This window comes from Herpailurus yagouaroundi, unplaced genomic scaffold (assembly GCF_014898765.1).
Source record: "Herpailurus yagouaroundi ecotype Mexico unplaced genomic scaffold, PumYag 198, whole genome shotgun sequence".
NCBI lineage: Eukaryota > Metazoa > Chordata > Mammalia > Carnivora > Felidae > Herpailurus > Herpailurus yagouaroundi.
The window spans coordinates 845,020-864,180 of record NW_024412429.1 but is presented as its reverse complement, the minus strand read 5'-3'; the positions used below and the strand labels follow the sequence as shown (position 1 = coordinate 864,180).

Below are 19,161 nucleotides of genomic sequence, written 5' to 3'. Positions count from 1 at the left end.
CCAAATGTCCATTGGCTGATGAATGGATAAAGAAGATGTGGTATCTGTATACAGTGGAGTATTACTCGGCAATCAAAAAGAATGAAATGTTGCCATTTGCAGCTACATGGATGAAATTGGAGGGTATTGTGCTAAGTGAAATTAGTAAGAGAGAGACAAATATCATATGACTTCACTCATATGAGTGAAGATATGAAGATATGACTTTAAGATACAAAATAGATGAACATAAGGGAAGGGAAGCAAAAATAATATAAAAACAGGGAGGGGAACAAAACAGAAGAGAGCTCTTAAATATAGAGAACAGAGGGTGCCAGAGGGATTGTGGGGGGGGGGATGGGCTAAGTGGGGGAGGGGCATTAAGGAATCTACTCCTGAAATCATTGTTGCTAACTAACAACTAACTAACTAACGTGGATGTAAACTAAAAAATAAATTATAAAAAAAAAAAAGAAAAAATTGCACTTCAAATAAGAGACCCACACAGGTTAGAAAAAAAGAATAGAGAAAATACTATCCTAACACTAATCAAAAGAGAGCTGGAGTGGCTATCTTCACCCCAAAGTGTATTTCAAAGCAAGTAAAGAAAGAGACCATTTCCTGAGAGTGAAGGGGTCCGTTCACCAAGAGAACATAATCCTAACCTAACAAAGGAGCTTCAAAACACCCTAAACAACATCTGTGGGCATCAGAGGGAGTAAGAAGTTCTAGACAGAGGCATGCACACCAGTCTTACCAGCTGATGAAGACACAGTCGGCAAGGACACAGGACGTGAGACACACACGGCAGTCCCCTGGCCAGGCGGATGTCCGCAGCACAATCTTCCCCCAACAGCAGACACAGACCGTGAAACCAAGTTCGGTGGCTTCAGGCCACACCACGTATGTTCTCTGACCACATGTTGTTAAAGTGGAAACCAATAAAGAAAGATGGGGGGCAAGTCCCCACATACCTGGAAACAGAGAAGCACGCACAGAGAACCCGCAGACCAGCAAGGAAGTCAAAGGAGAAGCTGGAAGATGTCCTGAGCTAAATGGGGGCGTGGGGGTGCGCCCAGAGTGGGGCTGGAGGGGAGCACATGGCACCCCACCCTCCACTGTCACCTGTGAGGTACAGGCAGGCCTAGGACAAGTCCTGTGAGAAAGATTAAGTTAAACTTGTCACTTCCGTTGGTCACAGCAAACCTCCTACCACTGCAGACTTTCCTTGAAGGTCACGGGAAGGAATAACTCGGCACCCAGGTTCTCATTCTTCTCTACATCAAAACCAATAGGAAAAATGAGCATTTCTAAACTGCGCAAAAAAACCAGGCTTTCTGATTATTGAACTCACCTGAAATTCAATATTCTCTCAAGTTAAATCGAAACTAGACCTCTTTGTGTCAATCTGCAAAAGCATCTTGAAAGCAAAATGGAAGAGACCGTCCCTCCCACGGCTGAGTGCTGGTAACGGGTCAGGTCTGCGGGGAAAAGGGAGGTTCCTGAGCATCTGGCGGTGAGCGGACGGCAGGCGGCGGTAGCACTCCTCCATCAGCCACCACACCGACCGCGAGGCCGAGAGGAACCTGTGCGTCTCAGCCTCGAGCCTCTGCTCAGATAAACGTGAGTCAAGGAAACAGCATGATCCCTGGAGTCCAGCGCCCGGCCCCGACTTTTACTAGACGCGGCACGTAACTTAGCACAAGGTGTTGCAGTGCACATCCCGGGCAATGTCTCCGAGCGGACTTTCCCCCACGGGAAGCAGAGACAATAATAACCAACCACTCACTTTCACTGTGACTATCAGATCAACCTAATAAGCAGGTTCCTCCCACATAAGCAAGTTGGTGAACATCACTATTTTAGGTGTACCATCTGGTCCTGACCCTAAAACCTTCTTCACTTATCTTTCCTCTCTATAAATTCCTATCTAAGAAGCCAAATTGGAGAAACGGTTTCTAAAAAGGACAGTTGGGTTTCCGTTTGGAGAATTCAGAACGTACGGGAGCTGAATTTGGTAACACCACCACCCATGTCTGTGCCTGCAGGAACAGCTGCACAAGTGTGTGCCATTCAATTAACCATCACCGGAGATGTCCTCAGGTTCTCTCTAAATGTGTCTCCTTATGGAGTTTTCCGGGTTGAACCAGAACCGTGGGAGGAGCCCTGAGTGGGGCTGAGACCCATTTCCCAATAACCACCGACTAAAGCAGTCAGATTGAGAAGCGAGTCTGGGTCCTCACGAGCTCCCCTTGGAGCCGGGCCGCACGCAGGGGCGGAGCAGTGGGAGGAGACCCCCCCCCCCACCCCTGCTCAGCCTCATGGTTTAGAATCATCAGGACACCGGGCTGGGTGGCTGTCAGTTAAGCATCCAACTCTTTGATTTCAGCCCAGATCATGATCTCACGGTTCACGAGATCAAGCCCCACATCAGGCTCTGTGCTGACCACACGGAGCCCGCTTGGGATTCCGTCTCCCTCCCTCTCTGCCCCTCCCCCTCTTGTGCTCTTTCTCTCTCTCTCTCTCAAAATAAAATAAATGAACTTTAAAAAACAAAGAAGTAATAAATAAAAAGTTCAAATGCTGCTGACAAAGAGAAAAATTTTCTCATTTTTCTTCACTAAAAAGTTACAAATCTAAATCGATTCATGTTTCAAATTGGAATCAGATATTTTAATATATCAAAATCCTTAAAACACTACAAACACCTAAAACATTAATTATTCTCAGATATATTCCTAAGTTCATGGAAAACTATTAACGCCGTGAGCTTGAAACACCTCATCTCCATACGAATTCCAACCACTGGAGACACCAGTGGGGTTACCGTTCCAGGGGAGCCGGGAGTCCCTTTGACAGGGGTTTGTGACTCTGAGATCCAGGTAATAATATCTTTTCCTACTTCTTCTGCCTCGTTTGCCAGCAGCTCATTTCTTCCTCATCTTGGTTGGATTTTGCTTGCACTCAGCCCTCCGCAGACAGGTCACCGTCTTCCCAGGTCTCTGAGAAAACGTGTGACGTCATTCCGTTGGGTATCTTTCGCTCACACCTGATTGCTTGTGGTCTCCTTTGCTCCACCACCTGATTAAGTGCTATTTCCTTCGCATCCACTTTTCCAGTCTGTTGGGGCCATGATGCACCCGCATGGATCCAGGGTGTCTCTTGAGGTTCCTTCTGGCTTCGTGATCAAAGTCAAGACCACAGAGAAGCCACAGGCACCATTCATAGAGAATCTGGGGAGGAGCAAAGCCTTCACCAGGAGTCTGACCGGATAGTCGAAAACTGAACGAGGGCAAACACAGGAACTAAAACGGAAGAGGGGAGCAGAGATTTCACCCCAGATGAGGGCTCTAGACCACCGAACATGCAGAGAGAAAGCACAGGTCAGAGACAGTGCGACCTCTCAACCACTTTGTGGTGTCTTGAGTGAGGACACAAGAAGGCCCATGGTGCATATTTGATACTTCCTTGTCCAGAAATACGTTTAGTAAATCTTAAAATTGTCCTTATGGAACATATTTTGACTCACTCTCAACTGATCCCTTTTGTTCATTTTAAAGTTATGAAATCAACAAAAAAGACACAAGTGTTAAAGTTATGTGCAGACACATACGGGATTAGCCAACGCTTAACTCACTGAAATGACGCCGCGTATAAAAAGTAACGTCTTCCAAGTAACGTCTCCCTTCTTTTAGATGGAAGTGACCGTAAACATCACCGTGGCAGCATACGTGAGCAGCTGTGCTCAAGGCCCTGAAATGACACTGTATCCGATGTGTCTTTCCAGTAACATCTTTGTCCACCGAGATACAGGTATTGTAAATTTATGTGCAGAGGCCAGTAGAAATAGATTTACATTAAAGTCATTAAAACTATGCTGTTCACAAAAAAAAAGTTGGGAAACCGCTCTTCATGAGATAGAATACTTTCACCAGGAGCAGGGTCCCCACGGCTCGCCCCTCACCTCCCTCAGCAAAGGTCACTTCACGCCAGCCGCAGGGGCAGGTTATTCGCAGATGGGGATTTACAGGGATGTAGCGTAATCTTACTTCTGAACTTACGAATCCAAACTGATAAAACAATCGCAAACTTTTAGTCAATTTAAAAACCAAGGAAAATAACCCCTTCCCAGATACACTTAGGTTATTTTTCCTCAGCAGAACTTAAAGTTAGGTGACCTATTTGAAACATGCAGATTTAAATTTCTTCCTCATATGCTTAGGAAATAAAATTTTCTGAAAGGTTTGACAAAAGGTGACTTGGGAAGAATACCAGGTATTTTAAAGTTCCTAAAAGTAACAGTATTTTCTGTGTACTTTTATTTGTGTGATGATCCACACTGATTAATCCTACTGACCTCACTATAATCGTAGTTTTAATAATTAAAGCGAATGGCACTTGCTCAGCTCCTAACGCTACCAAACTAACAGCCTGGCAGAAAGAGAGACCTGTTCATCCAGGCGTCCTTCCACAGTCAACAGTCAGAATTCCTTAAAAAATGACAACACATCAGAAAGAAAGGTAAGCAAACCAACTGTCAGGAGACACAGCGACCAACAGAACTAGACTCAGAAATGACCCAGATATTGGCACAGTCAGGCAGGAACTTAAATCTTACAATAATAAGTTAAAGATCCTACTGTAATTCCATCAGAAAGATAAATCTTTGAAGAGAAAAAATTTTCTGGCCTAGAATAATTAGAACAAATCCAGGTTCCGCACCTGAAAGAGAAAACAACAAAGTAAAAAGCAAAACCGAATCTACAAAACACACTGTAAATACAGAGGGCAATATGGCAATTTTAAATTAAAAGCTGGATCAGTCAGGAAGCAAAACGTTGGGCCCACAGATCAAGACATGAAGGATATAAACAAGCCATTTAGAAATGAAAGAAAACCCTCACCTAATTAACAGCATATGGAACAACACACAACCCTCACAGTGTCCAAAGGAAGGCGAGTTAAAATGATGAGCTACTGTGTCTTCGTAGCGAACTTAACAAAGGTAATGAAAGCGCTCGTATTCGGACCGGCAAGGACGCGAACAGCGGGGAGCATTTTGAAATCCCGTTCTCCTAGGTCACACCTGCCGCTTCTGCGCACCGGAACCATCCCCGCGACGATACAGCCCCACGCAACGTCGTCCAACTGAAACTCTGCAGGTACTCGGAGCAGCTCCTCACTCAGTTATGCCAAAAGGCATTTCCGGGCCAATACCGCATTCCCAAAGCAGCCGGCATCCCCCCGTGGACAGGTGCCGACGCCAGCCCGCCCCGCCCCGCGCGCCTCTAACCTGCTTCTGTCTTCTGCTCTCTTCCCTCCCGGCCGCCCGGCCGCCTCACCAGCGCAACGTCAAAGGATTCAGAAAGGAATCCAACGACTTCGAAAAACACGCCGGAGAGATTCAGAATGGGTAACGACAGCACGGATTACCCACCAGAAAGGCCAGGACCGACGGTATCTGCAGCGTGGCCTGATTACGTAGGGGGTAAGCGAATCGTGACCACACGAGCAGAAAACGTTCCAACCCGAGCGCCTGCGGCAGGGGGCCGCCGGCCACATCAGGGTTACCGCTGGGACGAGGCGCGCGAGGACCTCAGCGGCACGGGGCGGGGGCTCTGTGGTCAGTGACGTGACCGGCCTCGCGCATCCGGTCCTCGACATTCAGTGTCACCAGGAGCCAGACGTGCCCGAGAGTCTAGGGTGCCCCTGACGGCAGCAGTGTGCCGCGGGGGGGCGGGGGCGGTCCACCTTCGTTCACACACACACACACACACACACACACACACACACACACACGCACACACCAGCCGGACCCACGAAATCGCACGCCGATGTGATTCTCTGAATCCACATCCCCGTACGCTCACGTTACCAAGCGTTACCAGTCTTCACATACAAACCCCTCCACAATTTAATACAAGACCACACACTCTTTCCGTGTGATTGACGTGAAGCTGATGTAATTTTGTTTTCATGTCTCCTCCTAGTTAGGCCGATCTCGTTAAATGCTGTGGTCCTCCTCCTGCTCCCAATTCTTTTTATGAGAAATTCCAAAACCGTTTTCTCACCTGCCCTGGGACTCGGCCCGCCCGCGTTCCCCGCGGCTCGGCTCCCAGCGGGCGAACGGGATGACACAGGCCGCCACGCGGAAGAACACGCCCTGCGCCTTCCCTTTCTCCCCCAGCAAAGGTCTGGTTCCCACGTCTGTCTCCCTGCACGTGACGAACACTGCCGTGTCACCTTCAGCGTTCCAGGGTTTCGCCAAACACAGGCCAACACAGGAAACACGCCGGAAGCCGCGTCCGGCGTAGACGCGCCCCGCCCACACGAGCAGGCCGTACCTGGGGGGCTGACGGGCTGAAGGCCACGCCAGCGACGGTGTCCGTATGTCCGGCCAGTCTGTGAGAAAACGTGCTCGAGCCCATTTCATACACGTACGCCTGCAAGACAGACAGACAGACGGGGCTCCATGACGAAAGGGCCAACGGTCCACGTGAGTCGCGCACAGCAGAAGCGCACCCCACAGCCTGGTGACTCCGCAGCAGCCGGTCACCTGACGGCCCAGCGCCGCCTGAGCCCGAGATCCGACTCGGTGACTCAGCCTCTCTCCTCCTTGCCTCTCGGACCTTTATTGTCTCAGTGGACCCACAGCCCCTGATGCCTCCACAGTTCAGCCCTGCCTGCAAGTCCCAAGCGGAGTGAAAAAGTGATGTTTATGTCCTTTTCCATAAATTTGAGACAAAAACATGTACACACCTTGCTTCCTACTAAATTAGCTTGGAATCGAGCAATTCAAATACTTGGAATTTTTTCTATAGTACAGCTGTTCTTAAAATTTTAAATAAAAACATACAATACTGTCTGATGGTATTACCATATGCATATAAAAGATATGTCTAGAGAGAGCTGGACAGATGCATGCATATTTACAGAGAGAGAGAGAGAGAGAGAGGCCATCAAATACTTCATTTTAGGGACACAAATCTGGTATCGGGACCGCATCCCGATGTGATATAAGAGAGGAGAGACCCATTCTAATTTTTAGGTAACAAAATGTGCAAACAAGTGGTTTGTGGATTCTACTGGTAATAAAAAAGAAACGCCACGTCACAGAAAAAGCAAGACATCTACGTGATTCCTTCTTCCACAAAAAGTCTATTTCAATGGACAGACGAGCCCTTCAAATTTACAACTTCCAAACGATTCTGTCATGGGCTGAACAGCAGCTCCTGAAATAAAGTCTACAAACAGATATTGTATACATCTTGAAGCGGAAATATTTAAAGCATGTTTTTGTTGGGGTTTTTTCTGCTGTTCTTATTGGAAACGTGCTTATTTGAAAAGCAGCCACTGACGTGTGTGCTCCCAACACTTCCCAAAGGAGGCTGCTGCTGCGGGCCCAGGGACCCCACTCTGGGGACCGTAACACTGAGGTTTGTCGCCACATACGGGACACTGCCTTGCATGCCGCCTGGCATTTGCGTGACATCTCACAACACCCATAAATGACGCCGTGAGGCCGCGAGAGAAGAATCAGTAACGGTTAAGAAACTGCCTCTCCTTTCCTGTATGCAAATGCTTTTAAATGAAACCTACCTTTTCTCCCAGAAGAACCAGAAGGTTCTTGAATGAAATGAATCGTTCTGGCCATGGCAAACCGGAACCATGAGAACGACAGTCTGCAGCCACAAATATCAGACATATTTTATTAGGTTCACATTCGTCACACCCTGCCCTTTCAAACGGCAGCAACAATCAGCCCAAACGGACAAGATGCACCTTGTCTGATGCTGAAAACACAGGAATGGCCTGCAACCCGTGTGTGGAACACAGTGTATTGATTAGATGTAATACTAGTTACTCGATTCATGAAGCCACCTGTCCCCATCAAAGGGAAATAAGCCGTGGCTAAAACGTACTCAGAAAGATGAAACGTAAAATAAAACCCTACAAAGTCAGTCTTACTCTGAAACTAATGAGCCCTGAGAACGGGCAGCGTCTTCTCACAAAGGATGAGGGTGTGGCCCAGCCCACCCGGGAGCAGGGAAGACGCTTCGCTGTTCAAGATGTTTCACAAAAACCGTCCGGGACTGAATGTACCAGTGAAAAAGATGATGTTTTGCAAACACAACTAGACCAGTTCATCATGAATGTTTTGTAATTCTGCTGAACAGCATCCTTGAAGGTGAAGCTGCTTTCGTTTTTCTGTCTCACGCTATTCCTACCACGTGTCCTTCATTTCCCTTTGCCTGGATTTTCTCCACAGAAGAAACGGACAAAAGGATCGCACACAGAAGTTCACTCTGTGTCTGAAGCTTAATGCTGTTGATATCGTCCCCAGGGGAATCAACGATCACATCACAGACATTCACTTTGTTTTTTAAAGTATTTCCAGAAAGGATGTTTCTCAGGACTGTGCATATTGTCTTAGATCACTGAATTTTTAGTTCACAAAAAACTTGTGAAGTTTTCTAAGAAGGCCAAAGTGTTCAAGATTTAATATAGAGCCCTACTTAAAATCCCATCAAGACAGAAACATCGCCCACCTCCTGCAGAAACCAAGACTCTGTCCGAAAGCCCCTGATTCGGGCACGTGGAGCTCTGTGGCCACCACCAGATGAACAAACACTGGATGTTGATGGCGGGGCTGTCCCTCAGGTTTGGAGGTAGAATCACGACCCCCTTCTCTCGGCAACCTCCATCAAGGTCCGGCAGATGCCGTGATGAGCTCCGCCCTGGCCCTGCCCCTTCCCCTCGAGGAGCCCCGCGAGGGGTCCCTGGCCGCCACGGATGGACCGCTGGTCACCTGACAGACTCATACACTTTGGCTGGCGGCCGCAGCCGCTTCAACAATCCTGAGCAAACCTTCATCGACTTCGTCTCTAATAACAAGCCAGTCTCTCTCAGCGTCCTTGGCCCTATGACCAATTACATGGCCAGTCATCTTAGTATCTGGTAGTTCATTCTTTGAAAATGTGATCTTATAGTGAAACATCGGGGCGGGGGGATCTGGCAAAAGAGCTGCTTACGTCAACCCTCGGCGTTGGCAGCATGTGAAGGGAGCCATCGCAGTCCAGCCACAGCTGTCCACGTCGTAAGATTCAAGCAGGCGTCCAGGAGTGCAGCTAGGAGGCTTGTCTGTTTACCCGCACGGCAGACACCACGGTGCACTGCTACAGGGGAGACTCTGAGGGTCAGAGACGGGGCCTCAGAGTCCACCTCTCTAGAACCTGACAGCCTCCTTCCACCAGGGGGCTCGCACAATGGAAAACCCCGGTCCTCTGTGTCTAGTTCTATCTCCAAAGTCCGTGCTTGGCTTTTTATTACGAAAAGTTTCAAATATATACCAAAGCACGGTGGATTGCACAACCAGCCCATTCGTACAGAACCAAACACAACATCGTTAAGACTTTGCTCTACTTGCTTCAACTGCCATACCTTTGTTCTTTGCTTTTTCCCTTTCAGTTTTTGTGGCTGAATAAGTAGGAAGTATTTTTAGCCAACTGCTAACATAACGTCCCACGTACTTTGTAAGTATCTCTAAAAATACGGACATTGCACACACACCTACACTGCCACTTTACGCTGACCTAAAATAAAGGAAGTCCTGGCCGGTCACACTGGTCACAGTTGTTTTGGGTAAGCAGGACCCAGAGCAGATCTGTGCGTTGCTGTCACGTCTTTCCAGCACCGCTGTTTGGAGCAACGCTTTCTCTCCCTGGCTGTCTTCCATGCCATAGACTTGTTGACGAAATGGGGTCCGAGTCCAGAAGAACATTCCAGCCAGAACTCGTCGGCCTGCCTGTGTGTGACATCTTTCAACTTGCTCCAGCATCCTGTGGATGGGCCCTGAGCCAGAAATTATGCATACTCAATTCGGTTCAGGCTCTACCTTTTTTCCACAAGAATACTTTACGGTGGATATTAACGGGTGTGCACTTCCAAATGGCAGGAGGAATGTACAGTATCTAAACTGTTGCACAGTGAGTGACACTAATGTTGGTCGGGAGGTTTGGCTTGTGACATGACGTCCCTCGGAGACTGTAACGAGGTCCACCTAACACATGTGTAAGAGCACAATACGGCACACTTCCACAAGCACAATGTTCTCCAGCAGGGCTCTAGACCACTTCGTCCTGCACAACTGAAATTCTGTGCCCTCTGGCCAACGTGTCCCAGCTGCCCTCCCTGCTGGCAGCCGCCACCCTACCCGCTGCTTCCATGAGTGTGACTGTTTCAGATTCTTCATCTAAGTGCAGTTAGGCAGTATTTGTCCTTCTTTCTGTGATCGGCTTATCTCACCTACTATAACGTCCTCTGGCTCATCTATGTCATTGCAAATGACAGGACTTCCTTCTTTTTTTAAGGCTGAATGACATCCCATCGTGTAGATTTACTCATCCATCCATAAACATTTAGGTGGCTTGAACCATCGTAGCTACAGTGACTAATGTTGCAGTGACGTGGGAGAGCAAATCTCTCTTTGAGGTCATGATTTCAATTCTGTTGGACAAATTCCCAGGAGTGGAACTACCTTATCCTATGGAAATTCTATTTTTAATTTTCCAAGGAACCTCCACACTGTTCTCATGGCGGCTGCACTGGCTGATATTCCACCACCAGTGCACGAGGGTTCCAATTTCTCCACACGCTCGCTGGTCCTTCCCTCCTAGTCTTTTGACGACGGCCATCCTGACAGGTGTGAGATGGTATCTCACTGGTTTTGATCTGCATTTTCCCAGCGATGAGTGATACTGAGAACCACTTCCTGTACCTGCCGGCCACCAGTGCGTCTTCTTTGGAGAAATGTCTAGTCAGGCTGCCGGGGAACCACCAATCTCTACGTGATAGCTTCACTAATGATGACATTCGCCAAAATCAATTGTTTGAGACCACAAGAGGGTGATTTTCTAATTCTACCATTCATCCCACTTGTCTGGAATTCTTCTCTCAAAAATAACTTTTCTTCTTCAAATAGGGTATCGGGTTAACTTGAAATATAGTCCAAACAGGAAAGGCAAGACAAAAGCTGAATTATTTCCCTTAAAAAGACATGATTCTGTAAGGTACCCTAGGTACCTCCAAATGGGGAAAAATAAGGCTTTGTTTATGTTTGTTTTTGTCTTGCTTTTAGTTATCTCATTTTTGGATTGTTATTTAAAACTCGTGAGATTTTTAGATATATAATGTTTTCAAGCCAATTACAGTCATTATTCTTTCGATGCTCCATTACGCCTTCTTTGGTCAATAGCTTTTAATGTTGCTTCCCGCAGCCACATTATATGACCCCATAGCTCCTCAATTCCTTCCTTCATTTTCAGCACAAGGTGTCCCTGGCTCATCTGTGAACTTTTTGCCACAGACCTGAAAGGAGCTATTCATCAGAGAACTCTGGTTCCCATCAGTGGGGACAGCAGGTAGAGGGGGCCACAGGTCATGAAGGGCAATGCTGGAATGTCAGTGCTTCTGAACATTTTCAGTGGCTGATGCTAGTTAACATGTGCCTGTTTTCATATTTGTGCACCAATCCCACACTGCTTTAATTAGAGACTTTCTAACATGTTTGAATAACTGCTAAAGCAAGGTTTCCCCCCGCCCCATTATAATGCTCTTTTTTTTTCCAGGGTGTCTTCACCATTGTTACTTGTTTGTTCTTTGAAATAATTTTACAATGTGATTGTCTACCTACAGAAACACCTGTTGAATTTTTAAAAATTTTTTAATGTTTTTATTTATTTTTGAGAGAGAGAGAGGCAGACTGAGCGAGGGACAGGCAGGGAAATAGAGGGAGACACAGAATCGGCAGCAGGCTCCAGGCTCCGAGCTGTCAGCACAGAGCCCGATGCGGGGCTCAAACTCACAGACTGTGAGATCATGACCTGAGCTGAAGTTAGACGCTCAACTGACTGAGCCACCCAGGTGCCCCTAAAACCTATTGAAATTTTTGTTGCGGAAGTGTTAAGCTTGCAAATTACCTACAAAGAACTGACTTCTTTATGAGACAGAATCTTCCCATTCAAGAAAAGTTAAGACATTGCATTTTTCAAGATTACATTTCTGGAAAAAAAATAAAGTTTTCTTCATAGAGGTTTTGCAGGGTTCTTGTTAAGTTTATGCCTGAACATTTTATCCTTCTTAAGGCTCTTCTAAATGCATTCTCTTTCTTATATATCTCACAGGTTTTTGTTTTTATATGTAAAAAACATTAAATTCCATATATTAATTTAAGTCCCACTATTTCTTGAATTATTTTATTGTTTATAACGACCATTAATTCTCTTGGGTTTTCCAGGGGCACCTGGATGCCTCAGTCGGTTAAGTATCCAACTTCAGCTCAGGTCATGATCTTGTGGTTTGTGAGTTCGAGCCCCAGGTTGGGCTCTGTGCTGTCGGCTCAGAGCCTAGAGCCTACTTTGGATTCTGTGTCTCCCTCTCTCTCTGCCCCTCCCCTCTCTCTGTCTCTGTCTCTGTCTCTCTTTCAAAAATGAAAAACCTCTCTGACCTCAGCCACAGCAATTTCTTACTTGACACATCCCCAAAGGTAAGGGAATTAAAAGCAAAAATGAACTTCTGGGACCTCATAAAAGTAAAAAGCTTCTGCACTGCAAAGGAAACAATCAACAAAACTAACTAAAAGGCAACCAACGGAATGGGAAAAGATATTTGCAAATGACATATAGGACAAAGGACTAGTATCCAAAATCTATAAAGAGCTCACCAAACTCCACACCCGAAAAACAAATAATCCAGTGAAGAAATGGGCAGAAAACATGAATAGACACTTCTCTAAAGAAGACATCCAGATGGCCAACAGGCACGTGAAAAGATGCTCAACGTCACTCCTCATCAGGGAAATACAAATCAAAACCACACTCAGATATCACCTCACGCCAGTCAGAGTGGCCAAAATGAACAAATCAAAAGACTATAGATGCTGGAGAGGATGTGGAGAAACGGAACCCTCTTGCACTATTGGTGGGAATGTAAACTGGTACAGCCGCTCTGGAAAAGAGTGTGGAGGTTCCTCAAAAAATTAAAAATGGACCTACCCTATGACCCAGAAAGAGCACTGCTAGGAATTCACCCAAGGGATACAGGAGTGCTGATGTATAGGGGCACTTGTACCCCAATGTTTATAGCAGCATTTTCAACAATAGCCAAATTATGAAAAGAACCTAAATGTCCATCGACTGACGAACGGATAAAGAAATTGTGGGTATATACACAATGGAGTACTACGTGGCAATGAGAAAGAATGAAATATGGCCTTTTGTAGCAACGTGGATGGAACTGGAGACTGTTATGCTAAGTGAAATAAGTCATACAGAGAAGGACAGATTCCATATGTTTTCACTCCTATGTGGATCCTGAGAAACTTAACAGAAGACCATGGGGGAGGGGATGGGGGGAAAAAGTTACAGAGAGGGAGGGAGGCAAACCATAAGAGACTCTTAAAAGCTGAGAATAAACTGAGGGTTTAAGGGGGGGGGGAGGGGGGGGTGGGTGATGGGCACTAAGGAGGGCACCTGTTGGGATGAGCACTGGGTGTTGTATGGAAACCAATTTGACAATAAATTTCATATTAAAAAAATGAATCAACATTAAAAAAATTTTTTAAATAAATTCTCTTGGGTTTTTCAGATACACAATCTTATCATCTATGAATCTAGACAGTTTTAACTGTTCCTTTTCAACTATAATGTCTCTCATTATCTTGCCTAATTTTATAGGTAAATACCCCCAACATTATAAAATAGTAATGGAATCAATGGGCGTTCTTACTTTGTTCCTGATCAGAGGCTGCTTCTACTGTTGTCTCATTTGGGCAGGGATGAGTATTTTATCATTTGAAAGAAGTATTTATACATTTATCTTGTAAGGGGTGTTTTACATGAAATGAATGGGGAACTGTGTTAAAATGGCTTTTCTGTTTATATGGAGAGGACAGCACAATCTCATTACATTAGTTAATGGCTTCCTTGATTATTGGGCCATCCTTGATTTCCAGGAGCATAGATAAGTTATTGTGACTTTGTGGTCAGATTCTGCTTATTCTTACTCAAGATTGTTTTAATTTATATTTACAAGTAAAACATAGTTTTCTGAAATTTTATTGAGTTATCATTAAGTTGTATTCATTTCAAAAAAATAATCTGGATGCTTTCCTTATATCTTAGAGTTATCTGAGACCACTGGATTTTAAAAAGTTTGGTAAAGTCCCTTAAGAAATCATCTGGGTCTAGTATTTTTTGTAGAAAAGCTCTTGGAATTTTTTAAAAAATTTCTTCTATAAAAACTAACCCATTAATTTACTTGTCTTTTTGGGAAATTTTTGATATATTTCCTGCAACTTATCCATTTCTATATAGCTTTCATATTTATTTGCATAAACTATGAAAAGCAGTTTCTTGGTTTTGAAAAGTTCCCCTATTCCATGTTTCTTTTCCTTTTTCCTCTTCATCATTTCTTATTAATTATATATTAAGCTTTGTCTCTTTCTCAGAATTTTGGGTTAAAGTTTATTTTGTAGTTCATGTTTTTAAAAAATAAACACTTTCATTTTTTCTCTCTTCTGTCTGCTTTTATCTCTATCAATTCCTTGCTCATTTATTTTGTGGTTCCTTCTCTTGCTTTCTAGATGGATATTTAGTTCATTATTGTTCCCTTTCTTAAAACCTGCTCCACTCATTTGTTTAGTTGCATCCCAGAGACACTGACACATCATGTTATAAATATCATTATTTTTAAGAAATCCTACAATTCCATTTTTCTTTACGTTATTAAACCACGAGTTCATTAATACAAATTCTGTATCCATACAGAAGGAACTTTTCTTTGTATCCCATTACCAACTTATGGGTTGACTGCACTGTGGTGAGAGAATGACATTTTTGTTCTCATTTTAATTTGTTGTGCTTTTCTCTATGGTTTCATGTATGGTTAATGTTCCCACATTTGATGTGCATGTGGAAAGAAAGTACCATTCCTTGTTGGCGTGCGACTACATCCACGCATGTCTATAAGATGATGCATTATTGATTACGTGGTATAGGTTTTCTGTAACATTCCAGTGCTTGTGGAAGTGCTTCGATCTGTTGACGACTAAGATGGATATGATAAAGTCCTCATTATTGGTGTCTGGCTATTTATTGTTTCATTTCTTATATGTCTGCTTTATGAATTTACTCTTCTGCTTATTTTCATTGATGAACAGACATTGTGTTATATTTTCATTGGGAGTTTTATCCTTTGGCATTATAAAGTATCTTTGCCTCATTAATTTTGGGGGGTTAAATTATGACATATGTAATATCAAGACCATATAATCTTCTTTACTTTTATTTTCTCTTGCCTGATACACATTTGCTCATCTTTTTTTTATATATATACTTTCTGAATCGCTTGGCTTAGAACATTTCCTGTATTCAGCATAAACTCAGATTTTTCTTCTTATCTATAAGATCCAATCTAAGTGTCTTTATTTATTTTTTATTTTTTTTTAACATTTATTTATTTTTGAGAGAGAGTGTGAGCTGAGAAGGGACAGAGAGAGAGGGAGACACAGAATCTGAAGGAGGTTCCAGGCGATGAGCTGTCAGCACAGAGACTGATGCAGGGCTCGAACCCACGAACCATGAGATCATGACCTGGGCCAAAGTCTGGCGCTCAACCGACTGAGCCACCCAGGCACCCCTGAGTGTCTTTCTTTTAAAACTTGAATTTATTTTACTTGAACTCACTAATATAATCAATATATTGATCTCAGTTCTGTCCAATTGTTTTATTTTTAATTATACAGTTGATCCTTGAACATAGGTTTATTTTTTTTTTTTTTTAGTTTTTTTTTTCAACGTTTATTTATTTTTGGGACAGAGAGAGACAGAGCATGAACGGGGGAGGGGCAGAGAGAGAGGGAGACACAGAATCGGAAACAGGCTCCAGGCTCTGAGCCATCAGCCCAGAGCCCGACGCGGGGCTCGAACTCACGGACCGCGAGATCGTGACCTGGCTGAAGTCGGACGCTTAACCGACTGCGCCACCCAGGCACCCCTGAACATAGGTTTAAACGGTGCGGGTCCACTTATACACAGACTGGTTTGATAACTACAATATTGCAAATCTATTTTCTCTTATGATCTTCTTAGTGGCTTTTCTCTAGCTGACTTTATTATAAAAACATATTAAAAAAATACATTACACAACACATATAACACAGAAAATATGTGTTAAGCAACTGTTCGTGTCATGTTAAGTCTTCTGCTCAACAGTAGGTTACTGATAATTAAGTTTGGGGAGAAGCAAAAGTTGTATGTGAATTTTTGGGGGTGCCTGGGTGGCTCAGTCAGTTAAGGGTCGACTTCAGCTCAGGTCATGATCTCACAGTTCAAGAGTTCAAGCCCCACATCAGGCTCTCTGCTGTCAGGGCAGAGCCAGCTTTAGATCTTCTACCTCTCTCTCTCTGCCCCTCCCCCATGCACGCTCTCTCCAAAACAAATGAACATTAAAAAAAGAGTTATATATGAATTTTTGACTGTGCAGGAGGTCGGTACCCCTAACCCCCCCATGTTTTCAAATGGTCAGCTGTACTTATAAACAAAGAGAGCTTTCATTTTATGATTTTATTTCATGTTTGGATATTTCCTCTGCCACTAAAAAAACCAGCTATTCAAGGTCTTCTGTGGTTCCGTATAAATTTTAGGATTATTTGTTCTAATTCTGTAAAGGAATTGTATTGAATGTGTAGATTGCTCAAAGCAATTCTGAAAACCAAAAACAACACTGGAAGCATACCATCCCAGATTTCGAGATACACATTGAATTTTCTTGAAATTTTTGACCACCATTTTTTTATTCACCATATTTCTGAGTGCAGCTAGAAAATATAATAATTGAAATTAAGAGTATAAAGTCACAGAAACACTGAAAATAGAAAGATGGGAAATGAAGGTGATATGAGAATATGTAAGTCTCAAGTAGACATTAAGGCTTAAAGCATTACTAGAGATGAGGGACTTTAATAATGATAACAACGCCAATCTATATAGAAAATATCACAATTCTAAATCTGTATGCACCTGATAACGTACTTGCAAAATAGAAAAAGCAAAAGTAATATAACCTTAAGAAGGAAGAAAAAAATCCTCAATTATAATGGAAGACTTTAAAAAACTGATTTTAATGGCTACAAATTATTGCTGATCATGATGCTTTTCTGCTTAAAATATTCTACTAGTGCTCCAATGTCATGGAGAATACAGACCAAGTATCTTTAGTGGCATACAAGAATCTTCAAAATATGCTCCAAATTGCCTGTCGAAACTTTGTCTCTATTTCTCCCAGATGTCCCGTTTTCTATTGCATGTATGATACAAACTCTGGATATGACAGTCCTTTCTACAAAAGATGAGCACGAACCAAAGAAATTCTCACAGACAAGAGACTACACAGAAAAATGTGTTTTCTATGCAGATGAAAACTAACAATGTATTTGAAAATAAACTGACAGAAATCAAGAAAACACATAAATTTGGGATACCTGGGTGGCTCAGTCGAAAAACTGACGCTTGAATTCAGCTCAGGTCACGATCTCATGGTTCGTGGGTTCGTGCCCCATGTCAAGTTGATAGCACAGAGCCTACTTGGGATTCTGTCTCCTCTCTCTCTGCTCCTCTCCCACTTAAGTTCTCCCACCCTCTAAATAAACATTAAAAAAAAAAAGAAAAGAAAACACATAAACAGTAACAGAACTGCTAAAGTAGAAACAGAAGAGCTCAGAAATAAAATTACTAGACACAGGACTATGTTACATGAAAACTGGTAAGTGTTAGGAAAGCATTAGAAAAAAATTTTCAGAAATGAAGGTCAAATTTGAATGAAGGTAGTAGAAAGTAGATACTCCAGAAAGCACAATAAGGGAAAAAGAGGATATAAGGGAGAAAAATAAATACATCCATAACTGAGTAAAGAAAATCATTAAAACATTCAAGATGAAAGATACAAACATCGCACAAAAGAGATTCAACCTACATATAATTGGAGTCCCTGAAGAAAATTTTTTCAGACAATAATTGAACAGAACATTAAAATTGTAGATTTCTCACAGATTACTTAAATCTGTATATTGAAAAGGCATCTGCGGGCTGGGGGGCGGGCTGGGGCTGGGGGCCAGCTAGGGTGCGGCCCAGGCACTCTGCTCCACATTGCTCGGTGCTCCTCCACACTGTGTACCCACAGAGGGAGGTGACCGGAAACAATCTGAAACCAGGTAAGAACCTGGGGCAGGATTAACCGAAGTGGAGAGAAATCGCACATTCCTGTTGGCTCCATAAGTACCTATGGATTGTGGCAGGAAAAGTGAAATGGGTCACTGATCCTGAGAAGTCAGTGCTGACAAGTAACTTTGAAAGGAGTCAGTGGGTCCACGTGACAAATGAGCATCACAATTTTTACCAGATGAGGGTGAAAACCAACAGAAACATTCTGAGTGTCACAACTGGCTATCAGTTCTCAGACAGTCACGTGGTCAACCACTTTCTGAGCCACTGAGAAGTGACTGGAAAGATGTGACTGTGAAGAACATTAAAAGCTACAGGAAGAGCTTGAGAAAAAAGAGGGTTCTCCGGCAGAAAAAGCTGAAAGCAGAAAACACCTCCATCGGAACTTTGTTTCAGCACCTGCAGCTGCCCACTGGCTGCAGCAGTTCGCTCAGGAGTTGAGCCCCTCCCGCTCCTGATCGGCAAACCCGGCGGCAAAGCCCAGGGAAAGGGCATCTTTCTGATCCACATGCTCTCGCAGATCGAACAGTGGTCCCCAACAGCCGTGACCCTATCCGCTGAAGAAGCTACATGACCTCTCTATCCATCAATGACCCATTACTAATCAGCGGGAGGAGGTGTGTGTCCTGCTGAGCTGTTCCACACGTAAACTTGGACTTTGCCACTTTTGCACAGTAAAACACACGCCAGGTGAGTTGGAGAACACGGGTGTTCATCTCCCCAACGCTGCCCTCTGGGGACGTGGGGAGGACTACAGCCACATCCACGGGGGCGTGTGGACCACGAGTGACCTGCGGCTCTACCTGGAGGGCACCCGAGGCGAGGGCGACCCGCGAGCTGCTCAGGGAGATGCCCTGGGTCACCGTGCAGCCGCTGGCCGCAGACGACATGGCACGGTGAGTCT

General features: G+C 44.2%; 1 protein-coding gene across 1 annotated transcript in view; it reads right to left on the bottom strand.

The window, feature by feature from the left end:
- WDR27 (WD repeat domain 27) overlaps positions 1 to 19,161 on the bottom strand; it is a 154,744-nt gene that overhangs the window by 65,060 nt on the left and 70,523 nt on the right. Inside the window, 3 exon segments of the mRNA XM_040448666.1 lie at positions 6,051 to 6,148; positions 6,150 to 6,194; positions 6,324 to 6,422. Coding sequence (XP_040304600.1) covers positions 6,051 to 6,148; positions 6,150 to 6,194; positions 6,324 to 6,422 — 242 coding nt within the window.